At 42.3% G+C, this 24,457-nt stretch overlaps 1 protein-coding gene across 3 annotated transcripts in view; it reads right to left on the bottom strand.

Annotated features, from left to right (window-relative positions):
• The window catches only part of nlgn3a (neuroligin 3a), a 165,918-nt gene that overhangs the window by 54,806 nt on the left and 86,655 nt on the right, over window positions 1-24,457 (bottom strand). For all 3 annotated transcript variants that reach the window (XM_088388800.1, XM_088388809.1, XM_088388819.1), the window contains one exon: window positions 3,137-3,322. In XM_088388800.1, coding sequence (XP_088244926.1) covers window positions 3,137-3,322 — 186 coding nt within the window. The remainder of the gene's footprint in view (window positions 1-3,136; window positions 3,323-24,457) is intronic.

Below are 24,457 nucleotides of genomic sequence, written 5' to 3'. Positions count from 1 at the left end.
AAAAGAAAAGTTGACAGGGAGCGCCGTGTTTTCAACAAGACATGGACTGCCAAGTATTTCTTTACAGAAATGAAAGGTAAAGCCTTGTGCCTGATTTGTGGTACACAGGTCGCTGTGTTTAAAGAATATAATTTCAGTCGCCACTACACGACCAAGCATGAGAAAAAATACATCTGTCTAATAAACAGCGCGTATCAGAGGCTGATGCATTGCTAGCAAAACTGCAAGCCCAACAAGGACTTTTTATCAAACTTCACACCCAGAGATGCAGCGGCTTTGTCATTTGACGAAAAGTTAAAGAAGTTAAAAAGTAAAACCAGCTTAGTGGCCTAGTAGTAGGGTGTCCGCCCTGAGACTGGAAGGTTGCGGGTTCAAACCCTGGCCGGGTCATACCAAAGACTATAAAAATGGGACCCATTGCCTCCCTGCTTGGCACTCAGCATCATGGGTTGGAATTGGGGGGTTAGATCACCAAATGATTCCCGAGCGCGGCACCGCCGCTGCTGCTACTCCCCTCACCCTGCAGAGGACAAATTTCACCACACCCAGATGTGTGTGTGACGATCATTGGAACTTTAACTTTTTAACTTTAAGAATAAATTGTACTGATTAATGATTGTGTTTTTATTTGACCTATACAACACAATTTCACACAGCTTAATATAAATATAAACAGAATAATTGTATTCTTCTAATTACCAGTACCAGCTATTTAAAATAAATAATTTAGTGCATTTTACAATGGAAGAAAATTGAGCAGGTTTAAGTTATTGTAGGTGTGGCCCTCTGACACAACTTAGGTTTTTCATGTGGCCCCTTGTGAAAATTAATTGCCCACCCCTGGTCTAAAGTATGACCGAAATAATTCTATTCTACGACTCCTAAATAAACAAACCAAATGCAATGCTAATAAATCACTAACCTGAAAATCAATTCAATGACGTTCGCAAATGCTAATATTGCAACTCCAACTTGTTACGGAGGCAGAGCAACTACGTGAAGATTCCGGAAGTGACGTCAGAATTTCCTGCTATTCAAATTTGAGGACAGAAAGACAACTTTGCATGCAGTGCAGAGTTTAACCAAAAGATGGCGTCACACAGACGACTTTTGCCACGAATTCAAGTTTTAACAAACATACCCCAATAAGTTAAAATAATGACCAGGACATTAAGACAGCATTACTCGATACCCGTTTCTACAGTTTATCAGACCCCCCCAAAAAGTTGCTTTCGAGGTGAGTACCCCTTTAATATGTAATTTTTCCACAATATGTCTCATTTGAATATATCACCGGTCAACTTTTAAGCTAGTGACAGTTGACTCTCCACAAGTTATTTCTCTTTATATTATTTGCCCACCCAAAAAAAGTTTCAGAGAGGAAAGCATTTTTTCGCATTGCGTCTCCTGCTCTAATTTCCATTTCTGTTCGGAACACAACACAATATTTCTTTCTAACGAGCAGCAGACTGCAAACATGTATAAGAAATCATTACATAAATCCATTACAGGGGGCCTACCTAAAAGCAAGTGTGCTCATGCCATTGTATAATTCATTTGATTATAGATTTTCACTTCAGCTCCGCCTCTGCTCTCCAGATGCCTTCTATTGTTGTTTACCGGATTGTCTTGGAAACAAGAACATCCTGTCAATTACGGCTACAGCAAGACAATATGATGGGATTAAAAATATGACTACAACTTGGAGGAAACACGTTTTATTTTAATTAATCCACAAAGAAATTTGGTGTAATTACAGGGATCAATGCTGTGTTCATACTGACTTCCACTCGATAAATTGCAGCAAGTCCCGGCTTTCTATTTCTAACTACCAGGTATCTTTTGAGTTTTTACTGGCGCTTTTTTCCCAGCAGTGTCACATACAGCACCATTCAGGGTGGAAAACAAACTTGATAATATCCCATTTACTGGGAGGCAGGAGATGGTTTCACTGGCAGTATAATAACAGGCTACATGAAGCGTAGCATTATAAAGTAGGAATAAAAGCAGCTTTATTGGTAAAAATTGAATCCAAAAGCAGTCCTCGCCCATCTCATGAAATTGAAGCAATTAATAATATTTTAATGCAAATTGTGTAGCAAACACATGACCAATTCTTAGCATTTTGGGGGAAATAAAAGGACAGTTTTTACACGCATTTAAAAAACAAACAAACAAAAAAGATTCAACCCTGCAAAATGAAAAAATAATTTAATGCAACCTACTATCTGCCACGTACAGTTTAAATAACTTATTCTGCCAACCATGCATGTCCAAAGTACCTTGTTAGTGGCTGCTTTACAAGCAGAGTAAATGTGTGTATGGATGTAAAATGTGAAGATTTCTCATTTAGAATATTAACCAGCAAATAAACATCGCTTTACAACAGAATGGATGCAATACAACTACGTCAACAGGATGAGTAAATATGTGAGTGAAGGTAATAATTCAAGGTTAAGAATGATGCAGTTACTGCGTGGCTCTGCAGGGTGTAGCAGGAATTTGACATTCACGGATGGATCCCACAGCGGTGGCTCGTTAAAGTAAGCGCGAGCCACAATTTACTTTTTAATTCAATGATGCATCAGGGAAGTATGTCTATGAGGCATGCTTACTGCAAGTACAGGTTAAGCACACCTGCTGCACTTACTGTAAAAGACATAGCCAACGAGAGTAGTATATTATTATGAGACAGCATTAAGGAAGCCTGAGGATGAACATTCACTATAAAGAGAAGAGTGCTGCGTGTGTGTGTCTGTACATATGTGTGTGTCATTTAGCAGGACTGAATGGCTCTTCCAAAGTGCATCATGTTGTTAATCTTGTTCACATACAAAAAAAATTATACTCACAGGTACATTTCTGACATCCAAAAGGAGGCGGGGAGAGGGGGTACAAGTAAAAGCAGCAAAGCATCGCAAGACCCACATGTGGAATTTCCCCGTGGTATTGAACAACAGAATAATTGAAATGCAAACACCTGCTCCATACGGCATTTGTCATGCTGCAATTTCCATTACTCAATGAGTGACACTCTGGCTTTGCCAGATTCTAATACCAAGCAGCCCACCAGCAGGTAACAGCTGCACCCCACTACCCAATATCACCAGCCCAATTTTGACAGCACCATATGTACCTTCAGAGTGGTGGGAAAGGGTTAACAGGCTGACGCAGGAAGCTCCAATGCCGGAACCAAACACGGTGATGCGGTTGGAGTCTCCTCCAAAGAAGCCGATGTTCTCACTGATCCACCTTAAAGCCTGGATCTGATCTAGCAGTCCGTAGTTCCCTTTAGCAGCCTGGTCCCCGGTACTGAGGAAGCCTGAAACACATGCAGATAAAGATATTTGAAATGCATACACTGGAGAGACAATGTTAAACTTTTATACTGAGTGCTCAAATAGGCTTTTGAATAAAGTAGGATGTTTGGGACTTGCAAAAAAATATGGTCTGAGGACCAACATTGGGCCAACATTAGGTACAATGTGGAGTCACTCCTCCTACTTTGACTTTAACCTCCACCATTGCTAAATTTCAGCAACTCCGTCAACTACACATGCTAATATTAGCATACCTTAGTTCTCATTTGTGTAGTATTGTATTCAAAGTCTCACATCTCATCTCATTTCAAATTAAAGAGGTGACTTAAAAATTGTAAATCCTCTTTACCCATTGAAATAAATAGAAATGCCATATAACTAAGCTCTGATTTTAAAACTAGCTGGCCTATTCATTACTTTGCAGGATAAGCGATTCAGAGAATGGATGGCTGGATGCGATGGATTTAGCATGAGGCGATCAGACATTTATTTGGGTTCGCCGTCATAATGGCCGTCCAAAGGAGACTATCATTGCAATGTGTACCGCGACAAAAATTAGACAACCCTGTGTCGTTATACTCTCGTACGTCTTGTGTATTGTTTATAAGCATGTATCATCAACGTGAAAGGTTACATATCTGCTAACCGTCACGCCAGTTGACAGCTGCGATGAAATCATGACTTATTCTATGGCAAGGTTGTTCGTAAAATAGGAATGTGTGAGGACCCCATGCCATCTCGCATCTTATGGGAAATCAATCTCATGTCACCCTGGGTGAATACCCATCATCTGATGTATCGATCAGTCCAGATGATAACCTTATGGATCACTGGGGAAAAAAGGGAGCAATGGTCATATGTTCAAGTCACAACAAGGGCATCTTTTATCTTCATTTTAAGATCATTTTGAGAATTCCTCACTCGATAACATTCCCAGCAGGTTCTATCCACGGACATTCCCAGAGCGTCATATGCTCAACAATGTTTGATTTGGACAGTGACTCTCTCTTGGGCCCATCAGACCTCATACGGAATTATTTCACCACCCTGTCCCAGCGGCTCTCACGGGCCCAAGCTGAATGATGGATAATCGAGAGCTAAGGGAGAAGTTCAAAGGCAGGCACTCCCCAAAGTCCCGACGGTGGTCTCAATGTCCATCAAGCCAGAGAACATGCATGCGAGGCGACAACTCTTGAGACATGTAGACACAAAGAAGCACCCCTCCCTCCAAGGACTGCTAAACACATCATAGGCAGTGAACGTGGTGGTGGGTTGCATACCCTTCAGCGTTTCTCAGCTTTGTTTCTATTTCATGGTCAATGCCTCTATGTAATGACGACTGTTTTTAAGCCCTGTGGGATGAAAGAAAAGTGCTTTGAAGGCATCGCTTGCTCAGAAAAAAAATACAAATCTGTGTTCGTGACCCAGGTCAGACAGAGCCATGATCACGTTGGATAAACACAGATTAGAAAGCATCTGCTCTGCACTCATTAGCTGTTTACGCTTTGGTCAGAGTGTTTGTCCTAATGACTTTCTGACTTTCCTCCACCATGATAGACAGCCTGCCCTGCCTTCAAAATCACACCTGCCATGCCCTCGCACGCCTGACGGCTGTGACTGAGCGGCATCGGAAAGGACGAGCCTCATCATGGATACGGTGAGGAGGAAGTGGTGTGGGCAGCAAAGCAGGAGACAAATAGATCAACAGATGGTCTCCTTCAGACGCATCCCTGAGGATGACAGAGCAGCGTGGCACATGCAGAGAAAGGGAGGGAGCGCCAAGGAGACAAGCAGAGGAATAGAAAAGACGGCAGGAAGAAGGGGAGGACTCCATCTGAAGAGCCTTTCATTCACCTCTCTCACTGTCCTCTTTTCATGCCATGAAAGGGCAACAGACTTGTACTACCTTCTCTTGGGTGAGACTATATTTTGCTGAGAATTCAACTTATTTAGGTTACCATGTGTCTGTCAGCTCAGGGAATACACCAGATGGACTTTGGCATTGAGACATACTCTCTGCGAAATATATTAATCAATAAAGATTTTAGGGAGCGCTCACATGAGGGCACTTTGATTGTATTGTCCGTTGGTGCGATTACCCCCCCTACTGTTGCTCACTGATCCACACGCACACTGCCTGCTGAACTCATTCATTCTTCAGTGTGCTTATGTATCATCACTACTTGATAAATCATTGGATCTTTCCCGGCTTCTCGTCTTAACTCAAGTTGTTCTGTCTCCACAGTGGCGACTATTACAAACTCTCAGGAGTAGCAGTCACATCACTTACAGTATACAACAAGGCTCTAGGGTGCAACCAATTTGGTCACACATGCGCCATGATTTCTCACTGGTGGGACTAAAAAACAATAAGAGGTTGCAGTGGTAGGACCAGGGCGAGGGATTGTTACTTAATCATTCACCAGTCAATATTGCTTAAAATGATAGGAAGCTATTTTTTAAACACTGACACTTTGATGTTCAGAATCATGGGGAGTTGGTGCCTATCTGCTGCGGTCTTCTGGCAAAAGGTAGACTCAACCCTAGACTGGTTGCCAGTTAATATAGGACTAGGACACATACTAGTGACACATACCATACAACTGTTTTATGCTCAGATTCACACTGTCAATGAGCAGAGACTCAACTGGTAAGAGAAACAATCCCGTTATACGACATAAACAGGTTGGCCACCTGTGCATGTGTGACCTATCAGACAAATTCCTCATTGCTAGTCTTAGCAGGCCCCATTGCATCCAAATTTGTGCAAACAATTAACAGTGTAATTTTCTATTTTGTAGTGAACTAATAACCAAGGTTAAAAATAACATCTATTTGATGAACATGTTGTGAAAGAACTGGAGATCCTGACTGCAACTCCATCAAACACTTCTGGGATGAACTACGGGAGGGATAGAATATGTTCCAGGCCCTCCTAAATGACCTCACAGCTGTGCCTCTATGCTCCAAAATCTTGTATAATCTACCCAGAATTTGTTAAAGCTGCAAAAGTGGGGGTCAACACCATACTTGCACTGTCAAACTTGTAAGTTTGAAGAATTTCAAGCAAATACATTCTCTGGAACAATGTTCCAAAATGAAAAGAATCAGGTACTATAATCCCGATGTAACTTCAAAACAAAAGGGCATTAGAGGATGACAAAATATGATCAATCAGAAATGTATATCCATCTGGCAGGATAAGCTCCATCCAACGGCCTACTGAGTGGGGACTCTTTGTTTCACCACGGTGATGCTACTGCATTTATAAATACTTATAAATACATGCGGCCAACAATGTAGAAAGGTGGAAATCCACTATCTGACACAACAGGACAAGCTGCAGGTACAATTGTAAAAATAATTATTGTTTAACTTCTGGCGATGCTTTAATTGGAAAAGCGACAGCGAATATTTCCTCTGGAAAGCAATTAAGATAGCAGCACAGCTGTTTTGATTCTTGGCTAGACTGTACACCCTTAAAAATTATGGGTTAAAAACAAACCAATTTGGGTTAAAAATTGGACCGACCCAGGAGGTTGGGTCACTCTGACCTGACTTACTGGATTGTTTTGGGCAAAACAACCCAAATACAAAGTTGGGACAAATTGTCATTCTTTAACTATATTGTAAAGGTCCATAAACATCTTCTGAAGCTCTCAAGAGAAAGTGTGGTTTACCTCTTCATTACCAGTTTGGGTGATACCACCACATAAAGGTACCAGTGATGCCAAAGAGGATGACACGCGTCCATCCAGGATGCTGTAGTACTGTAGAATATCCACCCATGGAAAACTGTGGAAGGCGGCACTGTGATGCATTGGTGAGCATATCCGACTGTGTGGAGTGTGCATGTTCTCCCCGTGCCTGCGTGGGTTTTCTTCTGTTTCCTCCCACATCCCAAAAACAATTGAGCACTCCACATTGCTCGTAGATGTGAGTGCGGGTGCGGATGGTTGTTCGTCTCTGTGTGCCCTGCGATTGGCTGGCAACCAGTTCACGATTCCTCGCCTGCTCCCCCATGACTGCTGGGATAGGCTCCAGCACGCCCATGGGGACAAGCGGTATGGATAATGGGTGGATGGATGAATAACTGTGGTGGATGTTTTTTCTCTTCATATAAGTAATAGCTTACAAGTTAGTCTCGGCAAAATCAGAAAATCCATGACCAAGCAACTGTGCCAATGATTCTTGTTAATCAACAGAACAAAACTTAGTCCTGCAGTTTCAGCTCAAACGGTTTTGTAAAAAACACTTTTGTTTTGACATGAGAAAGGCACATGCCCTGAAGTTGAACTGCACTAGAAAGACGGATTCATACAAAAAAACTTCATTTATGGCAGGCCTTGTTAATAATTAATGCTTAAGTCCAAAATTTATGTACACGACGTAACAGAAACTCTTCTGTGGGCTTATTTTAGATGCATCCTTAAGGCCATGCTTGTGAATCACTTAAAATATCCTTACAATAACAAAACAAAGATGGCAGATTATGGAGTCCAACCTCTGTCAAATGGATCAGAGATTAGATTACAGTTTCTTATTTACTGAAAACAAACATCACGGATCAACATGAGTCTCTCTGCTTTCAGTCTCTGCATGTCGGAGCATGTCTGAACTGATAACAAGGTGATCTTGTGACGGGAGCTGCTCCATGGTATTTTCTTGCAGTGCCACAGTCACGGTCACGGATTGAGCCCTGATCTCAGCCTGAGAAACAGAGCTGAGCTTTGACCAGGTCTCCGCACACACCTGTCACGTTGCATCGTGCTTGTCGGGGAACAACCGTGTATACAGTCTCACGTGCACGGAGAGGGTCGATCGAGGTAGGGAGTGTGGACAAGCTCAAGCATCAGTGTGGAGCAATGCAGCTGATGCCACTGGCATATCAAATGTAGCAGCTTTCCGTTTGATTTCATCACCGAGAAAAGTTTATTTTTCCAAGCGTGCCGCCACATAATGCATTTTGTCCTGTGATCTTTTATCAATAACCCGGCGCCACTATCTCAATATAAACACGATGTCTTTTTCTTCCTCCTGGGCTGTGGCAGTGATTTCCTTTACCCTTTCCTCACCGCATACATATTGCTCTATTGATTATGATTTAAAAGTCTGTTTCCATATGGCGGGCTATAACTCACACCAGAGCGGAAAGAGGTGACGATAATGATCGCCCCGACTCCGGACATCTCTCTTAGCTCGATCTCCCGGTAATGGAATGTGTGTGAAGTAATGGCGGAGGGTGAGGAGGGGGCAAAGAAGGGTGAGGAGGAGGGCAAAACTATGCTATTGAGCTGTAGAGCGAGCTTACATGAGGACAAATGGAGGGAAGTGATAGGGAGGAGGAGAGTAAAAGAGAAGAGGAGGTTGGGGGAAGACAGTGATGATGTAAAGGAAGGCAAGTTTTGTAGCTTTTAGTGTGATTCATTCCATTTTCTTTTGCCTTTCCGCTTCTCATCCTCCATCTCTTTGGGGGTGCTGGTTAACAAGGCGGTCTGTGTCCCAACTCTTCCTCTGTACTTCCCCTCCCCGTCTCCCTTTTGCACTTTCCCTCTAGCTGTTCCCCCTTCTCCTCTCTGGGGAAATAAAGGCCCACACAGTTGCAGCCTTGACAGCCTCCCTTAAGAATCCTGTAGTACAAAAGAGTCCCAACTTCCCCCCCAGCCAGGCCTGAGCTGAATGGGAGCCTCTGGGGTGTGGATGGGAAGCAGATGAGGGAAGGGGCCACATAAAGGCTCTGTGTGTCAAGCTCACGACAAGCAAAATAAGAAATCCAGTAGCACATCATTCGCATAGAGAGTCATCCTTTAGGAATTCCCATCTTTTCATTTTAGGGGCGGTGAAGGTTAAGGAATTCCGAAAATACTGCGAGAGAGGGGCCTGAATGAAGGTGACTGCTACTCGTATCAGTTCCTGTTTACAGCTCCATGCCCAACGGCACGGCTGGAGTCAGATCGTAGTGATCAGAGAGCAAGGGAAGGAGAGAGAAGGGCATGCAAGCACAAGGAAGCCTCTTTATGGCTTCCTGAATACTGACGCCATTTACATACGTAACATCACAGTCTTTTTTCTGGTAGAAGAGAAAGTTGTTGGAAAGAGGCAGCTGCATGATCTCATTACCACAGAAAAAGATTATAAATACATATGAATAGAATTTCTTAAAACTATATTTTATATTCTCGGAATGTTTCATCAAATTAAAGTGTCTGTCTTTACTGATATGATAATGCTCAGTTTTGATTGACACAGCCATTATACGGCACTGTATACTCAACTCAGCTCAACTGTATTTGTAGAGCACTGAAACAACCACGGCTGCATACAAAGTGATGTTCATGGAGCTGAAATAAGTCATACAACAACAAACACAAAACAATAAATTGATGACAGAAACAATAAAAACAAAACAAGTCTCATGATGGGTCAAAATCCTTAGAATAAAAATGTTTTAAAGATGGGTGACGAGGGGGCTTGCCTAATGTTAGGCAAAGAGTTGGACAAGCAACGAAAAAGGCCTAAATGATCCTAAGATCCACTGATGTGTTCTTGCCCTTAAAACGGAAACCGTTTGGTTTCTAAATAATCCATTTAGACTTTAGCGGCGCTTGTCTCCCTCAATGGCTAAGCATCTTCTTACAAGAACTACCTCATACTTTCTACACATCAATGCTTTGAGCACAGACAGTCAGTTGTCAAAGATAGTCAAATGCTTTTACACTGAGGACGACGAGGCATCTCACAGCTGGTGCGGAGGCGGGCCTGCACATTCCCGTGAAGGCAGAGAAAAAGACTCGTGGTGAAGAGGCACAACTGTGAGGTTAAGCAGCTCTTTGGTTCCAGCTCATTGGGAGACATTTCGCAATTTTCCCACTCCTTTTTGAAAGGGTTCTTATATTCCAGATCTTTTTTTTCCCCCTTCTCACTGTAACAGAGCAACGGTGCCTCTCTGTGTGTTTGCATGTGTTTAAGTTCAAAGGCCAGGCATGAAAAATGTGCAAATCTGACCGATGAGGTTGGGTGACGAGAAGGTTTAACACCATCGTGCACTCAGTGAGCACTAATTCACTGTGCTACTGCAGGGGAGATCAGAGCAAGGCTTATCAAAGCAAGTTAGAGAAGCAGCAATGGAGAGAAAAGTCATCATTTAGAAGATCTTCAAAGCCCAGCTTCTCCTCCCAACAGGTTGCCACACTTCCTTTTCCCACAAAACACAATAAGCTTAGTATTGTGTGATCTTTATCGGAATTTAGCAAGTTGACTATACTACAGTTGAACTTCTGATGTTGCAAAATAATCCCACATTTCTCCTTTGTGGTGCTCAATTGAAAAAAAAAAAGGAAATTCTAATGAAGAACAGTTGTAGATCAACATCCCTTTATGTGAACCGTGTTTCCTCGCCATTTAGCATGCCACTTTGGAATTAGTCTTGTTATTTGTCTTCTGATTGCTAGTTCAAGAAAAAAGGCTTGGCTACAGAAATGGGCACGGTGTGCTGGTTTAGATTTGTTTCCAAATTAGTTGCAGAGGATTTGCCTATTTATTCTGCACTTTGTTTAAAGACACCAACAACGCTGCTCTCAATGTAGCAGCACAAGGAAGAGAAAAATGCCTTAAAAAAATCCAGCAGAACCTTCCTACAGGCAAGTCATACAATTCAAATGAAATTCAACCATGTTAGGTTCCAAATTGTCACAGGATCCTTTTGTGAAATGAGGGATTTCTTCCTAAATATGCGGTACAGTTATTATAAAGGTATTCTAAAGACCCATCCATCCAATCCATTTCTATCTCGCTCAAGGTCACAGGTAAGTTGGAATAGCTAGCCAATTGTCGGCCGCATAGCCACATATAGTACACTATATACAAACAAACATTCATACCTATGGACAGTTTTGAGTCTTCATTTTTGGGCAGAAACCTAAGCAGGCATGGTGATAGCCTGCACACGAGATTCCGGTATAACACTCTTGAGTTGGTCTGATCCCCGGCTGCAGAAGCTGGCTCTTGGGACATGGAATGTCACCTCTCTGGCTGGAAAGGAGCCCGAGCTGGTGTGCGAGGCAGAAAGATTCCGACTAGATATAGTCGGACTAGCCTCCACACACAGTTTGGGTTCCGGTACAAGCCCTCTCGAGAGGGGCTGGACTCTCTTCCACTCTGGAGTTGCCCACGGTGAGAGGCGTCGAGCAGGTGTGGGTATACTTATTGCCCCCCGGCTGGGCGCCTGCACATTGGGGTTCACCCCGGTGAACGAGAGGGTAGCCTCCCTCCGCCTTCGGGTGGGGGGACGGGTCCTGACTGTTGTTTGTGTCTATGCACCAAACAGCAGCTCAGAGTACCCACCCTTCTTGGGGTCCCTGGAAGAAGTGCTGGAGAGCGCTCCTTCTGGGGACTCCATCGTTCTACTGGGTGACTTCAATGCTCACGTGGGGAATGACAGTGAGACCTGGAAGGGCGTGATTGGGAGGAACGGCCCCCCTGATCTGAACCCGAGCGGTGTTCTATTGTTGGACTTCTGTGCTCGACACGGATTTTCAATAATGAACACCATGTTCAAACATAAGGGTGTCCATGTGTGCACTTGGCACCAGGACACCCTAGGCCACAGTTCGATGATCGACTTTGTAGTCGTGTCATCGGATTTGCGGCCGCATGTTTTGGACACTCGGGTGAAGAGAGGGGCGGAGCTGTCAACTGATCACCACCTGGTGGTGGGTTGGCTCCGATGGTGGGGGAAGATGCCGGTCCGACCTGGCAGACCCAAACGCTCTGTGAGGGTCTGCTGGGAACGTCTGGCAGAATCTCCTGTCAGGAAGAGCTTCAACTCCCACCTCCGGCAGAGCTTTTCCCACGTCCCGGGGGAGGCGGGGGACATTGAGTCTGAGTGGACCATGTTCCGCGCCTCCATTGTTGAGGCGGCCGACCGGAGCTGTGGCCGTAAGGTCGTTGGTGCCTGTCGTGGCGGCAATCCCCGAACCCGCTGGTGGACACCGGCGGTAAGGGATGCCGTCAAGCTGAAGAAGGAGTCCTATCGGGCCGTTTTGGCCTGCGGGACTCCGGAGGCAGCTGACAGGTACCGGATGGCCAAGCGGAACGCGGCTTCGGCGGTTGCTGAGGCAAAAACCCGGGCGTGGGAGGAGTTCGGTGAGGCCATGGAGAATGACTTTCGGACGGCTTCGAGGAAATTCTGAGGAAAAGAACGAGATCTCGGATACAAGCGGCCGAAATGAGTTTTCTCCGCAGGATGTCCGGGCTCTCCCTTAGAGATAGGGTGAGAAGCTCGGTCATCCGGGAGAGACTCGGAGTAGAATCGCTACTCCTCCACGTTGAGAGGAGCCAGATGAGGTGGCTCGGGCATCTTATCAGGATGCCTCCTGGACGCCTCCCTGGGGAGGTGTTCCCGGCATGTCCCACCGGTAGGAGACCCCGGGGACGACCCAGGACGCGCTGGAGAGACTATGTCTCTCAGCTGGCCTGGGAACGCCTTGGGATCCCCCGGGATGAGCTGGATGAAGTGGCTGGGGAGAGGGAAGTCTGGGAGTCCCTCCTAAAGCTGCTGCCCCCGCGACCCGACCCCGGATAAGCGGAAGAAGATGGATGGATGGATGGCACTCTTGAGTTTTGATTGACACCATTACAGTGGTATAAACTTTACTACATGTTGATTATAGATATCATATATCGGTTATATCTGAGAAGAGACGCATAAGCCTTTGCCTTTCATACCTATCGGACACCATGACCTCACTAATAAAGTACTAAAGAAGAATTACAACCTCTCTGACGGTGTCAACTAAAACTGTAAATTCACAAGCTCCCGTAAAGATAGAATTAATGGCGCCTCTTCTGTGTTGGATTGATTACATCGTGTAGGTACATTTAATGAAAGGGTCAGCAAGTATATAAAATCCGAACAGGCCCAACAAAGAGCAAGGACTCTGTGTGTGAGATACTTTTTGGCCCCTAAACTGCGGCCATCTGTGTATGCTGGTAAATGGGGGTGCCATCGTATAAGCGACCAGGATCGCATCCAACAATGTTTGTTTGCATTGGTGCATGTGTGTCACTATGGCAGGGAAAGGGGATGAGGGTGTGTATTCAAGGCAGCAAAGGAGGCATAGATATTAATCACGTGGATGAGCGTGGCTGTGTGCTGCTGGGCGTAGATGGATGGGGTGTGAGTACAGTGATGTCATCCTGACAAATGGACCGGCCATGTTGGCTGAGACGCGCACATCGCCTCTCATTTCAATTAGTTCTACACACGGCAACACACCGAGCACACAATGCACAGGTTACACGTGTGGAGAATATGTACACCGTAGCCATAAAGCAGGGTTGTGAACGTTTGGGAGATTGCTTTATATTATTTTCACCTTTTTTAGGGTTAGTTGTTAGTTTTAATTAGTTTTTGGAGCAGGTTTGTTAGTTTTTATTAGTGGTACTTTATTTTTGAAAATCCTTCCTCTTAGTTTAGCTTTTATTAGTTTTAGTAATTGTTTTTTTTTTTTTAATGTACGGAGTATTTGTCAAGTGCAAAATAATAAAAAAGGATAACTCAGTATTGTTTAAAATGAAAACGCTCACAAAGTGTTGTGTAATAACTTAAAGTAAGTCTGTTTGACTTTTCTTCTATTTGGATGTAGTACATCAATACTGAATTAAATATATCTAAAACGAACGCTGAAAGCTCATGTATTGGCAAAGACGAAAACAGCTAGTTTTGCTATAATGTAGTTTCAGTTATTTTTTCTTTAAAGCATTTTAAGTATTTTTATTTTATTTATTCTCATCATTATTTATTTTATGTCTTGAACAAAATGTTTTTTTTTTCCCAAATTTTTTTTTCCATTATTTTTCGTTAACTATACTAACCATACCATTAACACCCACCTCAACCCTCCAACTCTGGCACCAGAGTGCATTGCACAGCCCTCTAACTACACATACTCATCTGTAAGGCTTCTATTTGGCTCCTTTAATCAATCTAATGAAACTGTGACAGCACTTTTGCTTTCACTCTGATCAGCGACTCCCAGGTGACTGATCCTATTGTTAAAAAAAAAAAAAAATCTAGGTCTGCAGCCAGCAAAACCAGGAGGAAACTCTCAGTGTGTTTACAAACTAACAAGTGGCCAATGGCTGTGTCTTACCACAATATCAATTTGATGAAGTACTGGAATGATGGCACAGGGAGTCGACATTTGAGCCGGTGGTAATAGCACGTGTTTACTGTGAAATACACGGCAAGATATGTAGCCGCTATCACATTGAGTGCACACCAACCTGAGATTTAAAAAGGTCTGACCTCCTCGCTGGCTAGTTCCACAAAGCATGACACCATCAAATAACAGAGTTGCAGCGTCACCCACAAAAGATGCTTATACTCTCTTCCCAAAGGTCTGCTGCAACTAAGCAGAGGTGCTAAACCTCATTTCAAACCCTTGACTCTATCTTCTGAACTTTAACATCAGCTATCTTAAAACCACGTTGGACTTTCCTCCTCAGTGTCAATGTTAAAGTACCTCTCAATCAAAATCTGAACTTTCTAGAGTTCTACTTCCCTGTTCATTCTTCTCCAAATGACTGCTATGACCCTCTTCCTCTTCACTGTACAAAAGGATCAATTTAGGACACGGCAGTACAGGCCGGGCAATTTGTGGCCAAACTTTGCTATGTCAGGGTAGACTGGAGCTTTCCTCTAGAGATTTGCTCAAGATCTCTTGGGGCCTCAGCTCCACTTCCAGTTGAGCGTTAATGGCGGCTATCTCCTCATCTTCCCGTAAAGCCAACAGGAGATTAATACCAACTCCGCAGGCTTGAGTATGTCGGGGCAGAAGCGTTTCATCCATCTTTAATTAGGCTGCTCCACATCTGCATTTAGCACATTAAAATAGAAAGGAATACATATGTAGTAATGCAACCATTATAAATCAGAGTTACACGAAACTGTTAAGGAGTGGTGAAAGGAAATAAGATGAATATATCAAAGGAGGATGCACAAGAATTAATAAACGTCAATTTGTCCTTGTTCCTGTGCTTTAGTTATACTCCCTTCTTTTTGCTTACAACTTAACAGTTCTTCTCAATAAACAGCTTGATAAAACACTAACGCAAATGACTCCAGGCGTCTGATATTACTGCGCTGTCGTTTTAGATTATTTTTGTATGTTTTTATTTAAAAGTCCATTGAAAATCCAAGACTGTAGGTTTACATTACATAACAGAAGAGAAATAGTCTTCTGTCAATCTTGATGAAAATACTTTTAGAATTGCATGACATATGTCAGTACTATGTCAGTATCTACCGTGATGCCACCACCTACCGACATCAAGCCCTATTGTATCACCGGGCGATAGAGCATGTCTCCCTATTCAGTGTTGGTACATTGAATATGAGGTATGTGGCTTGCTGAGAATATTTAGCGACGAAAAACTTTGATATGGCGATTACATCAGTTGGATGTAAAAACTCTGCTGTGCGAACGAAAACCTCAAGTTGGGATCGCGCGTAGAAAGGATTTATTTGAACGGTGCGGGTGTGCTTGGCTGGCTTGGTCTTACATATTCCTTTGTTGTTGAAACGGTGCTGTTCCCGCACCCTGAGAACAGGCATGGCATGAAAAATGAATGAAAGGCCTTTGAAATGGTGTGAACAATTACCATAACACTTTTACAGCACAAGTAGCTCGACTGTTTCGTGTTGGTGCCTGCAACACGATCGGCACGCACCATTGTACGCCTGTGTCACGAAAGATGTCTTTTTTTCTGTTTTTTTGCCCTCCCTCACCCGATTGATACTGAAATCCTGTTTCCAGCAGAGGTCTCAACTTTCAAACAGCTTTTTCATTTCACGGCGTCACTCTGCCTTTTAATCTAGCCACATAAAAAAAAAAAAAAAAAACTTGGTTACAACAACAACAACAACAATAAAAAGGTTAGATCTTGCTTTCTGTTTCATCTCAGGTTTCCCGCAGTCCCCCGAGATGTCGGTTGCCTGTGTGCGCGCGTCCTCGGCGCTTGGCGATGGGAAATTGTGGCAGCCTTGTTTGCTTGTCTTTATTCCATCTCCTCACTGCCCTGAAATCTGCCCGACACCTGAGCAGCATTGCTCCAGCCCCACAATTAAATAAACCGTTAGATAAAATGTCACCGTTGTTTTGTGCCCTGCACCCTATCGGTTGGTTAGAACCACTCTAAAGACTGCGGAGAACCAATTGCAAACAATTCTAAGTGATGGAAAACAGTCCTCGAAAGTCCAAAAGTTGGGTTTGTGAAGCAGGTAAACTTTTGCACTTGTTCACTTTTTCAAGAAAAAAAAAAAGGGATTTACAGTAAATCGACTGTACTGTATCTAAATTTAAGATAGCAACTAATGTGCAACACATTTATATTGTAAGCAAGGTAATTTGAGCCTGTTTATTACTCAAAAGTGAAATAAAAACTCGGACACTTGTTTACAAAAATGTCTTTTTGGAGTGCAAATATGAATTTGTCAAACCAACTCGTGTGTACAAATATTATTTGCTGCAACCAATTTGTGTTTTTGTTATGGCAACTTGAAACATACAAATCTTGATGATAACCTGATAAATTGCTTACATCTAAATCAGGTATCGCTTTTGGGCTGATACCAGCTTTATGTTCAAGTACTTGGTATTCCCGATGGCAGCTGACACCGTTGAGGCCGACAGAAATGGAACATTATGCTAAGTGAACCATACCCACTCATATGCCTATTTAGATGCAATTTCTCTAAGTATATGTTTATATCCATGGTTAGAGTTTTTGGTTTCTACCCAAATGCACTATGTTTATTTGTTAATTCAATTTCCACTTGGCCGAGAGTGCTCGTCTTATCTGAATTTCACCCACATCCACCCTGTCTTATTCCAATAAAGATACACTTTCAATATGTTTATCGAGTTTATACTAATGCATAGAGTGCATTATTAATGTGTTGCTACCAGAATGCATATGTTTATTTGTTTACTCAATTTCTGCATGGTCGACAGAATATTTTTATTTTTTAAATGTATCCATGTCCATCCTCTCATGTGTCCATTAAGATCTCATTTCTATTACCTTTCGTATTTTTATAGGTTTTATATCAATGCTTTGAGTGCATTATTAGTGTCATGTTACCAACTGTTTACATTTGATTTCTAACTCACTTAACCGGTATGATGACTTTCTCCATTATGGTATTTGATGTACTATATACTTCACACATTTACTTATTTGGCTGAGAAAAATAACACAATCATTTCAGAGTACGTTATTTGTGTTTTATATTGTTCTTAACTTCCCTGATTGATTCTTCTGACCTTTTATAAACCAAATGTCTTTAATTAAAATGATCTGTTATTGGCGTAATTGAAATATCTGAAAAATAATTGGTGGTATTGGTTACTTGGTATCATGTCAGAGAGTACTCAAGAGATGAGTATTTAAACTGCCATCAGCAGTACTGTATACAATTTAAGACACTGTCAGGTGTCATAGCCGGCAGTCAGATAGAGATGAAAAAGCAACGGCTGTCAGGCATCATCTTAAAATTCATCAAGTGCCAGTAAAATGTTTATGGATCTGACTTTTGCCAAAACAGCATCAGGTATTCCTGTTGAGTCACAGGAATGATACCATCGTCCATCAGACAGCAGAGCTCCAGACAAAATGGGGGGAGGAAAAAAACGTTCTTAGACAAAATGATATCCGTTAAAAACGTCTTTAAAAAAAATCAAATTACATGATCAGAAGTTTACACAACAATGCTGCCACTCTTTAGTGGACACTGTGTTGTGTCTACTTGCAAGTATTTTATTTATTTTAGTTTGCTCCCATATGGTTAATATTGCGTGTGACATAGCCAGCTCCGGTACCTGAAACTTAGAAGGTTATTCTCTCAGCTTTCTTAACGAGACTCAAGTGGAAAAGTCGACTTGTCCTCTCTCAGCCGAGCATGAGTGTGTTTGCCGCTGTCAGGTCCTGTTATGTCAGCCTTCTGCGGTTCACATTTCAGAGAGCACAAACACAGTGATCTCAGAGGAGCTCATCCATGCCCCTTTACCCCCTCCCCTTTCCCTAATAAATTCATAAAAGAAGGAGCAGCCCTTGTGGGTAATTTGATTAACTAAGACATCCCCCGCTTTAGAGCACCTGCTTATGAAGCAGAATAGAGACGGGACATTGTTGGAAGGAATTGTCGCCGCGCTCAATACATGACCCCCGGTCCCGCTACTTTCACCTTTCTCTACTGCTGCTCAATCCATTTTCCAAGGAGGCCTTACGGGATGAGAAAATATTACTGAACAGCAGTGTACGCTCCTGACTGTAGGCTTGTCAGTCACCTAATTTGATGGACTAATAGGCCAGATACATCTTCCCTAAATTGAGTATTGTTTGCTTTATTTGATAGCAGATGTTAATGGCTTTGTATGGCGTATAAGCCTATGGGCTTATGTGGGGCGCATGCTGCTATTTTCCGACAGGCACTGTGCAAACAGCAACATGAGCGCAGGCATCTGTTATATACACTGAGGACGAAAATGAGTGTAACCAATTTCTGCCAAATATGCTGTGGGAATTGAATTAGCATTTTAGGGGGAAAAAAACATGTGATTACAAGGACACAAACACTGAATCCACACTGTTTGACTTTTGGTATTCAGTCATGACTAAAGTTAATTTTAGATCCAACAATTTATATAAAATGTATATTTACGCAGTGTATCGTGTGGTTTGCGGGTCTCATTCCAAAAACTATGAACACTTAATCATCTAAAGGTGTGAATGCAAATGGTAATGCATATTATTCACACAATGCGAGTTTTTATTTTTTAATGTGCTTAGCTGATATAAATGGATTAAGTCATGATGTCAAACCTCCGCTTCAGATCAACTCCTCTTGGCAGCATTAATCTGCTCAATGCAACAACAGCATGGAAAAAACCTCAGCGCTTTTAACAAGCGATTCTTGCACCTCTCTACTACAAGCCTACACACCGTTAAAAGTGAAGAGAGTGACTGGATACTGGCAAGTGAAGTTAGGACATGGGCGAGCAAAGTTAGCATGTCCAGCATGCTAGTACATCTGTCGGACACACACAGCGCTCACTAGGTTGTGATTACATCGAGGAGCCTTCAGAAATGAAAATCATATTTGAGGGGCCCTTATGTGCCTAAACACAGTACCGTATTTCCCGGACTATAAGGCGCACCTAAAAACCTAAAATGTTCCCAAAAGCCGACAGTGCGCCTTACAGTCCGGTGCGCGTTATATATGGACCAAATTCCTAAATTTAAACTGGCCTGAAGCATTGTGTCATGAAATCAATCATAAATGGCCCGCTGAAGACTATGGATCATTATTTTGTGATTATAAAATAATTTGTTGCATCTGAAGTTGAAATAAAAAAGATAAAATGGAGAAGGATTTGATCTGGATTAATATTTTTCCCCTGAGTAATGTTTTTCTGGCTCTGGTGAGCAGTTTATGTGTTTGGGTGGATGAAAGTAACTAGTACGTACACTGTATAAAGGGAACGACTGGGAAAATACTCATTATAAACGCTGTTTTCTGTTGGTTCAGCGTAGTCAAGGCGGATCTGGGCTTCCTCTGTCTGGCCTCATGCGGCACTGCTCACCACCGCCAAGGTGACATGCTTTCTTGTTAGCTCTTTAGCCCTCGGAGGCAGTTTGCCTTGAGCCTACAGAGGCGGATTACTGACCCAACCACATTGCCAATAAGGAGAAGAGAACAGACACGTTCTAATGGAGGGAAGGATTCACAATCTTATTAGGTGGACATCTTGTTTTCAGTCACTAGGCCCTCTGGCGCTGTGATAGCATCAGCCAGCCAACAGCTAGCAGGTGTAGAACACAGCAGAAAAAAAAGGCAATTTCGAGTCATTCCGTGTTCCTGCGTATACACATCTATTCTTTTACTTCAGTGTTCCCCGACAGCTCGTGCCACAGATAATGCACTCTAATGTCTAACAGGGCTCCAAATTATCGCTCCAAGACTCGCAGACATATGTTAGTGACAATGCCTCTTTATCTGACAATTGTTACCCGCTTTCCAATTGCTTCCACATTGAAAAACTGCTAATTTGCTGCTATCCCAGGCTCCGGATCAGAATAACAAATTTCGGCAGTGTGGTTGGTTCTGCTCACTTAAAACAAACAAAAAACAACATCCCATCGTTTACCTTTGCGACGGTGTAAGATTTATACCATATTGAGCTCCTAAGTGGAGCCTCTTCTACAATTCTGTTCTTTAGACTGGCACAAGGAGTAACTCTGAGTGGCAGCTCCCTGCTCTAATTATATGAGTGGTAGCATTAGTCCCGCTTGTGAGCAGTTTTCATAATTACTTGGGCAATTTATTCAATATTTCCCTTAACAAGGTTGCTCAGTGGCCAAACATTGGAGGTCCAATTTGAAAGCATGGCAAGAAGATATCGGATGTAACAGACATTTTTGCACTAACCATTTAGAAAGCTTATAGATGATGATAGTTTGTATGTGATGATTATAGTTGACTATGGATGAGTATATTACTGTCTTACTGTGTTTGATATGTTGTGTATCTTGGGCAAACAAGACACTACCCTCGCAATGCATCATTTAATAGGTTCAAATTAAATCAATATTATGACCTTCCTAAAATACATAATTTAGCCAAATTGGCTCCAAAATAAGATAGTTTAGCTTTTACAATATGGGAGTAAATGGGCATTAGCGGTGGTGGTGCCAACAGCAACTGGCACAGGACACTAATTTGTTTGCACCTTTATGACAGCGAATAATTCATTTCATCGTTTTCTACTCTCATCCAATGACTGGCATTACCATATTATAGTGTCCATGATTACCTTGTGAATTTAAATACAGCTTACATTTAAATGCAAAAACTTGTCAGCAAGCTTTAATCCAACATTCAATTAATGCCACAGAGGGAACGTGCATGTGTTTATATTTACATTTATGATTGTATGGTTTGTCTTAAAAAATAATAAATGGAGTGATGTAATTAGTATATACACTTGTTTGAAATGAATGGAAATCCGATCAATCCGTTTCAACCTCCTTGCATTCAAAATATAGTATATATTTTTTCAGATAAGTTGTTTTAATGGACACCAGGTCATTTTTAATGTTTAGTTTGACAGTAGAATTGATCACTATCTGCCAAACGGCTACTGGTTGACAAGAGTTCACTGCGACCATGCAGTGCTAATATCGCCATTTTTTTCTTGCAATGTGGGTCACTCTTATCTCAAGGCACCACTGTACAATTTCTGTCTACACTGATAGGCTGGACAATCACAGTTGCATTCAATTCCTCAAAATGATAGAGTTAGATGTGTTTCAATGCAACCTTTACACCACTTACAGAACTTCACATTATTCACACACATTACCAGGCGAGATCCACTACAACACAGGCAGAGTTTGAGTCATCCTGCTTATGCCCTTTCAGTCCTAATCACACGAAAAAAAAAAACGAGCTGAAAGATTCATCCTTCTCATGAATACACATCTTTTCAAATTAATTCTATATATGTTCTGCCGGGAAAATGAAGAAAAATAATGATACGAAACTGAAATCATCAATCTGGAATCTAGACGCATAAATCCATGTCTTTTTTAATCCCTGTCAAGCATTGTTATAGCACGTATGCCGCTATAGAGGGAATCTGTTACACTGCCGCAAAAATATAGAAGCGGAAATATAGCAAGTATGCAGTACGTATGGGCTTAAATAAACATTTGGCAACCTTTAATCAAAGTACATGAATACTATAAACATTATTACGCAATATGTTGGCCATTGGTTCTTGACACCAGTATTCTTTTTTTTTTTTTTTTTTATAGAAACCAGGTATTACGAAACCCAATGTTTACAAAAAAATCATGTATAGGACAGACCATGCGGTATCGTTAATATGGATTCAGGTCAGTAGTTGCACTTTGGTCATAGCAATTTAGTATATTGTGTAGACACACTTGACTAACCACTATCCATAGCAGTCAAAGGAGCTGTACTGGCTCTGTGCTTGGCCCAGTTCTATTTCCACTTTACATGCTCCGTCTTTGCCAGTTTATTCAAAAAAGAGGACTCAGCTTACATTCCATTGCTGACAACTACTCAGTCAACAATTTAGCTTTCTACTTCTTCGTCTTAAGCTGCTCTTGGGGCATTAAAAAAGCCCCCATGATGTTATTGGCTATAATTTAACACTGACAATACAGATCTTACACTTGCTACTGAGGAAGTTTGGTTCCGCTTTTCCTGAGATCCTCAACACTCTTCCTCCCATTCTCGTAGCACATCCAATTCAACTACTAGTCCACTGTCTTCCACTGGAAATATTATATATTTTTAGACTCTGGCTATCACTCACTGCGTTAAAACTGTCTGGCTCTTCCATTTGCACTACTGCAATAAAGTTCTGTCCGAAGTTCCCAGCAAAGCCTTGGACAAGCTCCAGTATTGTAGACCCTGCCAGGGCTCTCATTAACTCAAAACCAAGGCAGCTCCCCAACACTACACTCATGCACCTTTTCTGGCTTCCAGTCAAGTTCTGCATAATTTATACACTTGTCCTAAATCACTCCATGATTTGGACCCACCCTATGCAATTGACCTACACTATCCCAGCGGCCCTTCTGGGATGTGACCGTCTTCTTTCTAATTGTCGCCGGCCTTGTGGGGTGTCCTCAACAAACAAATTGAATCTTTCCTTTCAAACCCCATCACAAGAGCACATCAGGATCCAAAGGACACCATGGTATGATACCTGAATGTGCGAGAACCCTCCCCTGGACAGACTACTCCAAATGTCACTGCCATGTTTTATGTGGCTGAACAGACAGAAGCACAGCCAGCATGCGAATACACACACACAAACACCCTCAGACTATTTGTTCTCCCACTCTCTTGAACGCTTTCTCCTCGCTTCACAGGCCAAATCCAGGGCGAGATGGACTGTTTATGCTTGTTCAACCTTTCTCCTTCCTGGACAATCTAATAACATCACGCTGCCGTGATGCAGTGAGGTCGCCACTGGTCCAAGGTCACTGCCTCCTGGATTCAAAGTTAAGGAGGTGCGGGAGTAGGGCGAGCAGTAATCACATGAAATGAGATCCGATCAAAGGTGCAAAAGCACCGCTTGATGCAGTTGTAATTGAAAATGACAAGGTATGTGGCTTTTTAAAAAAATGCTGTAAATGCACTGCTAATTATACGCTACTGGGGAAAAGTTTTGCTTTTTCACGGAGCGGCTGGTGCTCATGATGAGATCTGTGCTGACACGGACAAAAAAAGTGGAGGAAAAGCCACCTAAACAGTTTGGAGATGATGAATTTAATGCTTATCAAGTCCGGTGTTATCGGTGGACAAGTGTGATTTGAAAAGAGTGTTCTTCGAGGATACAGTGTGAGCCTTTGAAGCGATCATCTCAGTCATTTCTGCAGGACAAGTCATGGGCTAATTGTTAAGAATTGAGTTATTGAGCTCTTTGCCCTTCCTCAGCTCCTGAAGGACTAGCCAGCAGCACAAATAGCTTACAAACACTATTTGAATTCCACGGGAGTGCTCCCTGTCTTACGCCAGCCATAATATTGTTCTAATAATTACAGCTCACAGGCCATCAAATATCATGCCGGTCTGTTCAATTGATTCAGACAGGGCAAAAAGGACGAAAAAAAAACGCCAATCTGCAATGTTACCATTTACAATCAGCATAGCTCCATTTTGCATGGTTTTAATGATGGGAAATTGTTCAAGGCCAAAGTGTTTTGCATTTATATTGCAGGATGCATGATTGGACTTCTCAAGTTTATATACTAACCACTGGCACCTGCTGTTGATTAAATAAATAAATAAATAAATAAATAAATAAATAAATAAATAAATAAATAAATAAATAGATAGATTTGGGTGACTTTCAAAATGGCCTGGATGTTGTTTCTAAAGGCCTTAAGGTTTTAAAACGTAGAATATGTCACCATTAACTATAATATGGCCCTATGTGATCTTACTGATCTTTTGGGGGATACTCGGTCAGGAGAATCTTCAGAGCCATCTAGTAATTGATCTTTTGCAGATGTTGGTCAGCGAGGACATGGTA

The sequence above is a fragment of the Syngnathus floridae genome, chromosome 1, assembly GCF_059516105.1.
Source record: "Syngnathus floridae isolate MCC-2025c chromosome 1, RoL_Sflo_1.0, whole genome shotgun sequence".
Taxonomy (NCBI): Eukaryota; Metazoa; Chordata; class Actinopteri; order Syngnathiformes; family Syngnathidae; genus Syngnathus; species Syngnathus floridae.
Note: the sequence above shows the minus strand (reverse complement) of the source record. Positions and strands in the feature narration are given on the sequence as shown.